This window comes from Ictidomys tridecemlineatus, chromosome 9 (genome assembly GCF_052094955.1).
Source record: "Ictidomys tridecemlineatus isolate mIctTri1 chromosome 9, mIctTri1.hap1, whole genome shotgun sequence".
NCBI lineage: Eukaryota > Metazoa > Chordata > Mammalia > Rodentia > Sciuridae > Ictidomys > Ictidomys tridecemlineatus.
Window position 1 is genome coordinate 131261894 of NC_135485.1, and position 14094 is coordinate 131275987.

The 14094-nt window shown below is 36.0% G+C and overlaps 1 protein-coding gene across 13 annotated transcripts in view; it reads left to right on the forward strand.

Moving 5' to 3' along the window:
• Positions 1-14094, forward strand: part of Inpp4b (inositol polyphosphate-4-phosphatase type II B) — a 750819-nt gene that overhangs the window by 634335 nt on the left and 102390 nt on the right. For all 13 annotated transcript variants that reach the window (XM_021727898.3, XM_040293274.2, XM_021727894.3 and 10 more), the window contains one exon: positions 10600-10759. In XM_021727898.3, coding sequence (XP_021583573.2) covers positions 10600-10759 — 160 coding nt within the window. The remainder of the gene's footprint in view (positions 1-10599; positions 10760-14094) is intronic.

Genomic DNA, 14094 nt, shown 5'->3' on the forward strand with positions numbered 1-14094 from the left:
GTTTACCTGTGCAATGATGCTGTATTAACTGGATAGGTCCAGGAAAATGCATTGCATTCCTTCAACGTTATTATTATGTGTTTTCTTGAAAGAAATGTGAATTATATAATCCTATTAGGAGAATCAAATCTGTCCTTTGAGAGAAGCGGGGAGATTGGGTACAGATCATAAAATGTGGATTGTGAATTTTATTTTATTTTATTTTATTTTATTTTTTTTGGATTGTGAATTTTAAACAGTTTGGGTAAATAGGGGAAACAAGTTATATCTCATTTAATTAAATAGAGAGTGTTAACCTTTTGAGATAAAAATTACCATTTTGTGTTAAATCAAGTGAGGATTTTGAAATTGGGTATGTTTTGTTTTTATCATTTTACCCTCCTTGTGATATGCAATCCCTCTCCCACACCCCAACTTCTTCCTTCTGCTTAAAATTGTTCCTCTTCTTCTTTTCTCCTTGTTTTCTTTTCTTTGGATATTTTTTGAGAATGTGAGTCTCCTAGGTATTTCAAATAGGAAGGTAAGTAATTCTAAGAGTAGAAGTTAATAATTCAAGAAAATGCATATATATGTATATATATATATATATACACACACATAAATATGCAACAGTGAAGCCCACTATTGTTTGCAATTATACTGTATCAATAAAAGGTCATCTTAAATCAAAATAAAAAAAGGAAAGGGGATGAAGTGTACTTTTAGCAGCGGATTGCAATAGTTGCCTCATGGAGAGGTGGTTGGTGTGTCTGCATGTGATTATTACTTATTTCATTTTTAAATTGCTTTAGGCTTTTAGGAGTCAGAGAAGTGATTACTAATGGAGCAGGATACTTACAAGAGAAGGAAGAGACTCAGTTCTTGGAGTCCTAGGCAAAAGTGCTCTTTTCTGCTGAGGCTGCAGGGACCATGTGAAGAAGGACTCGGGTGATGGGGGGGGGTGGGTGGCTTTTATTCTGTCCACAGAAAGGACTCATGTGCTAAGAGAAGGTGATGAGAAGAACGGAAAGTGGAGAGTGGGGAGTTTCAAGTGTGCACCAAAGAAATGGGAGCTTGAGCTTATTAGCAACATTTGGAAAACTTGGGAAGAATCTCAGTGCTTGTCAAGAGTGAGCCTGGTCTACCTGGTAGTTGCTCCCTTCCCCTCTTCTCTTGGGAATGCTTGAGTATTTTTTTTTTTCCTAGAGCTGGTACTAGGAAAAAAAAATCTTCCAGAGGAAAAAGTTTTCCTAATTTTTTTTTTTTTTTTTTTTTGCAGTTAATGACTGGTTGACCAGTTTCTCTTGGTTTCCTTCAAAGGCAAAATGACTATAGAGTGATAATGAAGGTCCCCACCTTTTCTCTCTGCACCTTCCTTCATACCATTTCTGCATCTCTTTCAGAATCCAGTGTTTCTAGAAGGCATGTTATCTAAATTAACCTCAATTACAGAAAACGCTTTCCCACTCCAAAAAGTTAATTCTAACTCTCTCATCTTAGTATAATTTGCTTTATTTACAAACAATATTAAGTTTGATTGTTCTATAAAATTCTTACTGATTTCCATAGCAACCACTTTCTATTGAAAAAAAAAATACCTTTGCCAAGGGATGGAAATCCCTTTTAAAAAGACAGAAACAATTTTGCCAGAGTCATAATCATTTCAGATTATTTTCAAATTTTATTCAACTTTGACACAATGAGTAAATCCAAAGAAACTGTAGCTAATTGAAAATTGGAGACTGTGCCATTAAATGAATTGGAGATAGAGCCTTGTGTGTATTTCCTTTTCTTAATTAGTTGTTAGAAAAGTTTCAGCACGGATTACAAATCTAGTCAACTTCTAGAAGTAGTTCAGTGTTTTAAATTAGTGTAATTGGGTTTCTGTGATATATGAAGATATTCTCTGGTTATGTTGGCTTAGGTTTGCACATAAGAGTACAGTAGTTCCCTTTTTGTAATTCTTCATTTTACATAATTTCTGTTCTTGGCTATAAAAATTTCCTAGCTTGAATAACTGCCTTTATTCTTGTAATAAATATTTTGGAATTGAGTTCATGATAGTAAATGACTCTTGTGTCTTGTTCTGCTTATACATCTAACAACCTTTCTTTTCTGGTCAAGAATAAGAATCATTGTTAACTAAATTGTTTGAGGCTTCTCTGTTGTTTTGTTGATGAAGTTGATGACATATGAATCTGGACAATAATTGTCTAGTCAATATGGTAGAGATCGAAACTAAAATGAGTGCTTACAAAAGTGCTTGTTATTTGCTGAATTTTACTTAGTAAATGATTGAGTGCTTTAAAGGTTTGTTTTCCTTAAAAAGTTAGTAAACAATTAAACCCCAAAGGATTATTTGGGATTCTATGACAATCTGTACCAGGAAATAGGCTCGAATAGTGTTCTTCATCTTCCAGCTGGTAAAAATGAAATATCACATTTATTTCTCTTCATCTCCACACCAGATGCTTCCAGCAGCTGGGATTCCAAGATTAGTTTGTCCAAAGTATGAAGGCATGTCATCCAACCAAACTATTAGGTTGACCCAGTTTTTGTGGCTTCTAGTAATTATGCTATTCTCTGCAACACTGTGATTTAATTTCAACATTACATTGATAGGCTTGGGGCTAAATCTCCCTATCCCTATTCAAATAAATTGTTTAAAACATAAGCTTCTGATCCTTTATATTCTGATTCATTCTAGCAAAGTGCACAACATTGAAAGCTATTCTTATTATTTAGTCATATCCCAAATGCATTTTTTAATTGAACTGCGTTTCTGTATTAGACCACAGTTCAACATCTCAATTACCCAATTAATTCCCTCATTTATGTTGCAAACATGAATCAGATTGTGAATCTTAGTCTGCATTCATTTTTGGGGGGGATTGAATCCAGGAGTGCTTAACACTGAGCCACATCCCTAGACATTTTTCATATTTTATTTAGAGACAGGGTCTTGCTAAGTTGCTAAGGCTGGCTTTGAACTCAGGATCCTCCTGACTCAGCCTCCCAAGATGCTGGGATTACACACATGTCCACTGCACCTGTCTTAGCTCCATTCTTGAGCTAGGAGAACATTTTCTCTTTTTGATTACAGTAAATGTGTTCATGTCACATAAGGGCAATGGATAATCCACATCGACCTATAATAATTTTTCAATAATTGTATCAAATTTAGAAAAGTAGCATAAACTCAGAGCAATACTTACATCAAACACCTTGTTAATAAAGTCCATATATTACCTGAACAAGCATGAGGCTTTTCTATAATCACTTTCCCCTTCAGAAAGGACAGGGAGAAGGAGGCCAGTAGTTCCCTATATGACAACTGAATGTAGTCTACCATCTATTTTCTTGATGGATGAGAAACATTCCTTGACTTCTCCAGTTCATTTCACCCTCAAGAAATGTGCTTGGAATACTTATCCCATATTAGATTCCAGAAAAGGTGATTAAGCAAAGTTCATGACTGTCCATTAAAATGCACAAATGTTCTATTAAAGAAAAGAAACCCCAAATGAGATTTTTATGTGCATGCATATTCATGAAATCCTGCCTGTTTCTAGATTTCCCACATGCAGTTAATACTTTCACCTTCAGTTCACTGTTTTATAGCACTTAACACAGTGTTCATACTGTCTAGTTCAAGGTATTTTGCAGTTAATGTAGGAACAGGTGAAAGGACAGATTTGTGGAACCAACAGCTCATCTTCCAAGTCCACCTGTGTTTTAATAGAGAAATTTTATTCCAAAAAGGTGCTGGTGAGTTTCCTGTGGTTTTAAGTTGAATGTCATCATCCCCCTTTGGATACTCTCCTGTCTCTTACAATACCTGGTTCAATGCCATACATTTTGATAACTGCACAGATTTGCATATAAATACTTTTGAAATGTATTATCACATTCAAAATAAGCACCCTCAAACTTTAATATATATTATTGCAAATAATGAAATATTATTTCTCAATAGAAATCTTTGAAAGTCCAAATTTGGTGACTAAGTAAAGGAAATGCTGAGGAATATATAGAGAGATTATTGACTGAATATGTTAGGATACATTCAGTTAAAAAATCAATTTTTGAAAATGGTTGTATGTAACATACTCATAACATTACCTAGGTCAACCAGTTGTGCTTGTATATAATGATGTGCAGATAACATTTTATTATCAATTTAAAATTAAAAGCTTCAGTTGATCAGTGGGATTCTCCCACTTGTTATTAAACAAATGTTCACTAAAATAAAACCTTCAGTATCATGTGGCATTTATTAGGATCTATTCAGTCATTCAGAAAAGGAACTTGGTTCCAACTTCAATTTGAGGATGCACATAATAAAAACTTCTTATGGTTGTTTCATATTATAATATGCTTCTAAAGAGCATAATATTAATCAGTCAACAGATACTAAGTATAAATTGTATGTTACAACATATAGGTGCTTCATTGGAACCTGCGCTTAATAGCAATATGAAATTTAAGTGAGATGACTAGCAGTCATAAAACAAGCAAACATTGAAATGTATTTCAAGACCCCATATGGTGAAATGATCAATATTAAAATGTCAAAAACATTCAGAGAGGTTACCTGAGAGTTGGAAAGGATGAAGGAACCATCCTTTTCTTTCCTTCTCTCTTTCATTCATTGATTTATTTATTCTCATCTTATTTATATCCTGGTGAGTGAGTAGTAGAACCTGAAAATAAAAGGATGAATGGATAATCCTTCTCCTCATAGAGTCCATTCTTTGTTAGAAATAAATGGCATAAAGAGCATGTTATGCAGAGAGAGAGTAACATGAATAATTCATGGACACGGGTGAGCCTTGAACAGAAAAGAATTTAGATTGATAGAAATAAGGGAGAAGTTATTCTAGGCTTAAAAATTAGCCTGTCATGATACAAATATTAGTTTCTCCAAAGTTTCTTTCAAGTTTTGATCTTTAGCACTGAGAAGGCATATAGCAAATGCCTGGTAAATATGGGTTGATCTAATTTAAGAGCATGTCTTTAGGACAGCAAGAGATCTGATCTGAATGAAGTTTTCATTTTGAAGACTAAGGAGAAATAGGAATTATCTAATTTTACGCTATGAGGTGCCTCTTGGCTGAGAGAAGAATGGGATAGCAGCTGCAGCATTAAGACTACTTTTGACCAGGAGTGATAAAATAGACATAGCGATCAATGAAGGTGAACATGGCACTCATGCATAGACCTGACAGTGTGAAGCTAATAAAGTAGGTCTGAGCAGGATCCAAACCAGGGGCTCATGGGGAAGGTCACCTCTGGACAAACAGTAGCCAACTATCTGAGTCAATTTGTGTGACTAAGGACTGAATGTCAGAATAAAAGGAGTAGATTTGAACTGAGTGTGAAGTGAAGGTCAAGGCTTTTAACATGAGCAACTAAGTGAAATCAAAGCAGAAAGATGAATAGGAAGTAAAGATTGGCAAAGCTCATTTAATTCTGATAGATCTCAGAAGTCCATGTTAAGTAGATGTGTGTGTGTGTGTGTGTGTGTGTGTGTGTGTGTGTTTTGAGTGCTATGTAGCTTGGAACATCCATGTACTAACTGGACCATAGAATATTTAACATGCAACTTCTTTTACCTACCTGTAATAAATACACCTACCTGTGATAAAGTTAGGGTTCATAGAGAAGGGCTATCAAGCTGTTAAAGAAGTAAAGGTTTGCAGCGTTAAGGAACTTAGCCAGTATAGAACAAATTGCTCTCATTCAGCTCAAGGATAAACGGAAGCTCCTTTATAAGATGGGATCAGCTTTGTTAATTCACTGACAATTTCTAATCAAAGACCTCTAAAATTGATAATGACAAGTGGGAAATTATTCATGGAAATACAGGGCTATTTTGGCTCTCCATATCAGCTCTGGTTGCATCTTCACATCCTTGCTAATCAAAATTTGGCCTTAGAAAAGTTGATCAGCTAAGCATTACTGAAATTTCCTTTTGAAGTTAACTGCTGATCCAAAGCACTCAGGATTTCTCTCGATACCACCAAGTTCATAAACATGTGACATTCTGAGTAAGCACTGTGACCCCTATCCTAACCAGCTCTGCCAACTCTCAGGGCCCCCTGGCTACTTACTGATGCATCCATCAAATTTTTGCAGGTGTGTCCTTGGACTTGACCTTTATGTTCACTTAGATCCGAACCAGGAAATAAATTATGGCCTAGACCACACCTGACTTAGAATGGAATAAATATTGCAACTAGTTCCTCACTCATTTTGTACCCTCAGTAACCAGAAAAGGTTTACAGCCACTTCACCTTTCCAAGGAGGTGATATGAAAGTTCCATTAAGGTTAAAAACATTGATTAAAATTAAGCCTCCATAATAAAGGTTACACTGGGACCTACTAACGTTCCATTGCTCCTTAGCACAGCCAGAGGCCCAGCAGGGTATTGGCTGGTATTTCTGGGGAAAGGCCCATCAATCTTGTGTGTGTGTGTGTGTGTGTGTGTGTGTGTGTGTGTGTGTGTGTGTGTGAGAGAGAGAGAGAGAGAGAGAGAGAGAGAGAGAGAGAGAGAGAGAGATAGTGGTCATTTTTAACCCTCTCATGGGGCAGAAGAGCTAAACAGGATGGGGAGGCTAATCCTACTTCCTCAGGCTAAAGAGAAGGTGGAGGTCTAAAGGTTCCTTATTCTCAGCCAGGCTCCTGGGCTCCCATTGTCTTCTCCCTAACCAGCCTTCTTCAGCATGGTGGCTGCCTCACTGAGTAGACCCAACAATTCAATCAAGAAGAATTTGAGCTGGCCTTGTGAGTAATAGTCATCAGAACAAGAAGGTGTAATTGCTGGTTATTGTCCTTTGTGCATGTTTTCACAGAGATGTAAAGAAACTGGCTTACTTGGAAAAACCTCAGATATTCAAGATTCCCCTTCAAGCATCTTGCCCACCTATCCTTGAATATCCTATTTTCAAAGTAATGGACCACCTTATACTCAAGGCTCTTAGTTAACTGAGTTATTATCTTTCCTCCTGTAACTTTTAATCTATTTTCTGTTCCAGTCACTTGAATGGACTTGAGGCCTTGATCCTCTGTAAATGTTGGTCATTTATATTCCTTGACCCATGCTGATGGTCCCTGAAGCCACGGTAGCCCAGTAGGCACTGCTCCATCCCTGTTACTGGGACACTCTTGGACTCACACTTATGGGTACATCCGACCAGTGTGTTCATGTTGTAGAGTCATTGTTAAGTCTAGGAGCTGCTGGCAGACTCATTTTCAAGTCTCAGATAACTTATCCTCATCTTACTCCTGCAAAATGACACTCCCCTCTATCTAACCTTCCTGGCCCCTCCTTCTGACTCTTCCTGCAAGAGAATCAAGTCTTTGGAGTCCAAAAGTTTGTATTTCTAGAACATTCCTAACATTTTAGTGTTGAAAATAGTTATTCTACATCTTTGACCCAAAGTCTCTTCATTTTCCTAAAGACTAAGTCAATAATATTAAACTCATTTGGCAGTTTTTGAAGGTTAAATTAGCCAATGTGCATATGACAGATGAATATAGACACCAGCTCTTCTTCTCTGAAGTGGAGTCACCCCACTCCTCCTTCCCTTGCTTCCTCCCTCCTTCTCTGCCTTTTTTCCTTCCTTTCTTCCAACAAAAGTCATGGAGAACCAGACCCTTTGTCTACAGTGTGAATAGAACTCTCAAATCGTTCCCAGTCCAGCCTGAGAGACAAAGGCACAAATCAATAACTTTAATCTACTCTGTAGAGGCCATTAAAGAGAAGGAGGCAGTGTACCAAAGCTGAGTTCTCTCACCATCTCTTTTCCAAAGATAAAGAATAGGGTGAGTCTGCCAGTATGCAGGTGTGAATGTCACATTATCTTTTAATGTTCTTTATGTTCAGGCTCTTGGGAACATCATTAAGAGCAGTTGATCCATCCTTGATATTGCTCTCCATCAGGAAGGCAGCATGAAACATCACTTTGGGTATTTGTTCAAAATATAAAGTTCCTTTCCACACTGGCAAAAGAAGAGCATTGGAAACATATCTCATGGACAAAGCTAACCTGGAAAACTGAGGAGAATCTCCTCCCCCTTTTCTCTCCCAAGTAAGCGTTTTTGTTCCCAGGATTAGCTAGACTGGTGCTGGATTTTTCAGTTGAACCACCTTAAAGATGCAGTTGGTAGTTGGTAGTCATTCAGTCGGATTCTGAATAAAGATCAAGTTGGCTATTGGGTTTGGAATGTGAGAGCCCAATGTGAGTGATGCCTGGCGCTCAGGCTGTCTGCCCTTCCTCCCCCACCTCTCCTGCACAGGTGAGCTTCCTTGGCCCTCCTGGTTCCTGGCTCAGAGGTACCTCCCTTCATCTTGTCAGACAGTAGGAAGAGGCTGGTGCACTCCACAGATGTGATCAGGGTCTTCATTTTCTTGAAGAGGAGTGCTTTCAGATTTGGGAGGAAAGATCTCCTCTCAAGGGAAGGATTTTTATAATCGTTTGTGATTCATATCATACTTCCCATTCAGAGTTATATGATGAGGGAAAGAAACTTGACTCATTTAGGGAAGCCCATAAAGCTGGATAAAACTGTGTAAAAATGTAATAATTTTTTCCAAACACTTTGCTAGAAATCATGCTGTGATACTTGGTTCCTACCACAGCCTGGAGAGGCAGGTGGAGCAGGAATTATCTTACCAAATTCTAGAGGAGAAAACTCTGGTTCCCCAGAGGTGAAGTGCTTGCCCCAAAGTCTCCTAGTAGCATCTCACATGAGGACCTCAGAATTACCTTTCCTAACTTTCCTTTGCTTTTCTAAAACCCCCCATTACTTCCTCAGCTCAACTGTGTGACTACCCAGACCTACATTTGTTTTCATGTGGTTGAATTATTCAACTAACTTAGTCATTAAAAGAGACAAGAATCAAATAATGTAAATTTCCACTAAGTTCTCTCTCCCTAGATTTATCCTCTCCCAAATTAGCTTACTTATTTACAAACTAGCGAAATTAACTTAGGTGATAAATATACATTTTGGGGGAAATATACAAACCACCAAATATATACAAAATATATTTGAGTTTGTCTTTATATTTAATGGTACTCCAGGTGCCTAAAATAGCTCTAGGACAGAGAATTTTCTCACTGAAAGATTACTCTGTGCCATAATGCTGGGAAAGGACCAGAAATCCATTTGGATCTTTAATCTGGAGATAAGGATGAGGGAGTCAGTGCCTTCATCTAATTCAAGTGCAAAGAACAGTGAGGAAGGAAGCCAGGGGTGATAGACTTCCATCTAGATAACTATGTTTAAAATGTCTATTTTTAAAAAAATCATGAGGACAAACACGGTGGCACACACCTGTAATCCTGGCAGCTTGGGAGGCTGAGGCAGGAAGATCCCAAGCTCAAATTTAGCTTCAGCAAGGCCCTAAGCAACTTGGTGAGACCTTGTCTCAAAAAATAAAGAAGGGTTAGGGATGTGTCTCAGTGGTTAAGCACTGGGGTCCATCTCTGGCCCCCCAAAATAATAAATAAATAAGTTAATGCAATTTTTATGAATCAAAGAATTCAGTTTGGTGCATCACCCTAAACAAATATGGGTACTAATCTGAAGATTAGTGACCCAGAGACTTCTTGGTAATGTGAGACACTTCTAAGAAGTAAATCACACCAAATGACTTAGAGGTTTTGAGACTTGATGTGGTCAGAAGCATATGATAAGCTTGTCAAAATTTTAATTTATATGGCTGGGGCTGCAGCTCCGTTGATAGAGTGCTTGCCTGGTACATGTGAGGCACTGGGTTCGATTCTCACCACTACATAAAAATAAAATAAAAGTACTGTGTCCATCTACTATAAAAAATATTAATTTTTTTTTGTTTTAATTTACACTGATTTGTCCCCAGTGGTTCTGATGGACTCTGTAGACCCCAGGGATCTGCTTATTAATCTGCTAGGCCATTCTGTTAGAAGTGGTCTGAAGGCCAGCCACACTTTCAGGATTTTGTGGTATCTAGAGTAGTCAAATTCATAGTTACACGAAACTATGATGGTTGCCAGGTATGGAGAATTCATGCCTGAGTGGTGCAGAATTTTAGTTTATGCAAATGAAAATATCTGAAAAAGGATAAGAGGTCATGGTTACACAAAAATGTGATTATAATTAATGGTAGTGAACTAAATACATAAAAATGGTTAAAATAGCAATTTTCCAATTATCTATGAGGTACCACCACTTTTTAAAACAGGATTTGTAATGCAAGAGCTAGCTATTCTTTAAAAATACTGCTGTATCTTTGCGGTATCTTTCTTACTAAGTGTTGATAAAGATAACAGGTATCTCTAGTTTCAACTGTCATAATTTGTACTCAGTGATGGATTAATATTCTATAAGTTCATCATCTCTATATGACAGAGCAAAACTAATGGACTCACTAAAAGAGATTGAGGAAAACTTTATTTGGGCTTTATCCAGAGAAAATGGATTTCTTGTCTATCCACAGTCTGACCTAATGAATGAGAGAATCTCAGCGAGTTCCACCACCTGCCTCACTGCTTCTCTAAACTGGATGCACCTGATTTTGCCTTGTCTGTTGTTGCAATCAAAGCATGTAGTGATACTCATGCTCTTTTCAGGATAGGGTGTGGGCCAACGTGGGGAAGAGCCTGAACTGCATTATTGCTATGGTAGATAAGCTGATTGAGAGAGATGGCGGTAGCGAAGGCTGCAGCGGAGGCAGCAAAGATGGAGAAAAGGACCCTTCGCTAGCGGACTCCATCACATCTCACCCAAGGGGTAAGGAATCCTTTTTTGTTTCCCCCTCCCAATTATTGACTGAGTAAATCCAATGAAAAAATCATGATGAAATGAGAGAGAAAAGGAGAAGTCAACAGTGCCTTTGGTGAAAGTGTTGGTAGCAGACTTTTCCACTGCTTTGGCTTGGAGGATAGAAGACTATCAAAATGGATCCTAGTTGTGTTTTCAGAATTGCTTGCAAGGCCTATTTTTTTTTTTTTTTGCTACAAAGAACAGTGCTTTCTCTTGAAGGGTCTGACAGAGTTTAATCTACTTTCATACATTCTCCCAAAATTTTAATAGAAAGAAAAAACAATGATTGTTTTTAATTCTTACAAATTTGAGGGATACCAGGACACAGTTATTTCTCACAGTTCTTGAACAGAATGCAGTGTGATAGAATGTATTTTGTGGGATTTTTTTTTTTTTTTTTTTTTTGGTACTGGGGATTGAACCAGGGGGCACTTTGCCACTGAGCTATATTCCCAGCCCCTTTTCCTTTTGTATTTTTGGTTTTGTTTTGAGGAAGGGTCTTGCTAAATTGCTTAGGGCTTTATCAAGTTCCTGAGGCTTGTCTTGAACTTGTGATCTTCCTGCCTCAGTCTCCTGAATTGCTATGACAATGGATGTGCACCACCGTAAGAAGCCCTGAAGGATTTTTTTTGTGTGAACATATAAGAAGGTTTGAATCTGAAAACTGTGTTTCTGCATTATTCCAAAAAATATGTCATAACAATAGATTTCCACACAAACACATGCATACACATGTGAAAAAAAGAAAGGAGGGGGTGAGATTTTCAAATGCATGTCATATTCACAGGTTGACTAGCACATCATATAGAATGTCAACTGTAGTCGTATCCCCATAAATGACTTTTATGATTATTGTTGTTAATTTTATTAACCCATACAAAAATATTTCTTTATGGTAGTAGGAACTGATATTAGAGTTGACTTAACCTTTTTTGCTAAGTATCTTGTTTTGGAGAGAATAAACACTATTTGTCTACCTTCTGAAATTTGTTCTTTACTTGCTTTAGGAAAATGAGTCCTCAGAAGGTATAGATGTCTATAAGATTAAATTTGTGTTTTCCAATTTATCTTCCCGATTTCCATTACTGACATTTTCATCAGGAGTTTAATTATGTTAAACATCCATCTCTCATCACTTGATTAACAGCAGACCTTTTTCTTAATCACATTTGTAAACCACAACTTTCCAATATTGCCTTATTAAAGATGGTCCCTCTTCCTGTATTACACACTCACACAACTGAAAAGTCTACAGAGGATTGTGTTTGTATGATGATTGTATTTGGTATTCTTCATATTCATACTTAATTGGTCTCGCTGTATATGGGGCTTTTCTTGTTTAATAATATCACTTTGATTAGCTAATGAATCTAGTACAGTTCTATAACTTCACATGAATCAAAATGAAAGCTTGTCATAGCTATATCATAAAGAAACAGTGTACTTCAATTTTCTTTAATTGAACATATATTGACTATGAACTGTGAGCCAGACACTGTTATGCGCTGGCAAATCAGGTAAGTGAGCAGAATTAAAAAATGAAGGGACTTATTTTATCCATAGATGGGTTTACTAGACATGATTTTTTAACAGAAATAAAGGATAACAGCTATTGCTACATTTTTTGTTTGATGTTCCCCAAATGTCTCTTGAAAAAGAAAAATATTCTAATATTTGAAATGCCATACTTTATCTACATCTTATGTTTAGAAGTTTGTACATGTATGATACAAATTATATTTAAAAAAATATTTTGTAGACAAATCAGCCATAAGATTAAATGAATTGATTTTATTTGAAGCAATGAGTGAAGCAATGAGTACACACCTTCTAAGACCAGACAGTACTTGTTGCAAATGTAGAAATCACAACCAGATCATTGGTGTGGATAGTTAGAGTCAAACTACAACATACTGTGTTCTAATTTATTTTAAGTGTCTTATTTTTATTTTTTTACATATATTTATTTCACCCATTGTCCATTCTTCATTATGTTATAAAATTTTAGATGTCATTATTTAAACATATAAGATAAAATATTCATTTTGCATGAAATTATTTAACATAGTATACATTATTAAATTATTCACTAAAACATTAAAATTTTGCATGCTCTATAGTTACTTACAGAGTGCTTTTACTAGAGAGAAAATTGACACATAAAAAATGCTTAACATATATAAATATTTTACAAATGAGTGTGCTAAAGTATGTATACATTCTATAGATACATTCTATAGATGCAGTAGTATCTATAATATAATTGGATTCAACTGATGAGTTCACTTAATTAATAAAACATTGAAATGTCAAATATTAATTTAATACATATTATGTATATCATATTTCATTAGAAAATTGTATCTGTATGATAAAAAATAACACTTTAGAAAGTAAAATTATTTGGAAAAAAATCATCTATAAGAGTAGGCGAATCGTTTTTTTATTCATATGTGAGACATTGTGTGGACATATTCCAAAACAAGATGAAGCTAATAATTTATACCCTTCCTCTTATTTGGGGGGTGGGATTTTTGTTTCTACCTAACTTTTTTCACATAAAGCAATGCAGTAGAGAAATATATGGTGGCCTTTTAAGCTAGCGTAAACAAATGAAGAAAGTCATGTATTTGCCTGTATCATGGCCCAAACTGTTTCTAGTTAAAATATTTGAGGTATGCGTTCCCTGTTCCCAATTATCTGTATTTTAAAATTTTTATACATGAAAGTGATAACTTGGAAAATTTGTAAACAAAAGCAAATACCATCATGAATGTTTTTTTTTCTTATTTCAATGTGATTTTACCATTTTGAACATTTCCTATGTTAATACATCCACATACTCAACAGTCACACAAACACACACGTTCACACTCATGTGTATTTTAACCAAATTGAAGCACACATTATAAATACAGACATTGAGTAGTTTTGTGTATTAATATTTTCTCAGACATTTTGTGGAATTTTAATAATTGTAAACTAATTCACCTCCAGGGAAACCACCATTTCAGGTATCCAGGTATTCAGTTATTATAATAATGCTGGAATTAATGGATTAACGCACAAGCAATTTTGAATATATAAATCTTCATGTTTCAAGTATTGTCTTTTACATTAGATTGCTAGAAGTCCCTGTTCATTTATTCAGCTTATCTACTTAATTATGTATTCATGGATACAACTCATCTATTTCTATCAATGTGAGATCATAAAAGTTTTCTATATCCTATGGTTTGTAATCTATTATTAGTATTTATCTTGACTCAAATTGTTCCAGATTTAGCCTCGGGAGCTCTGTG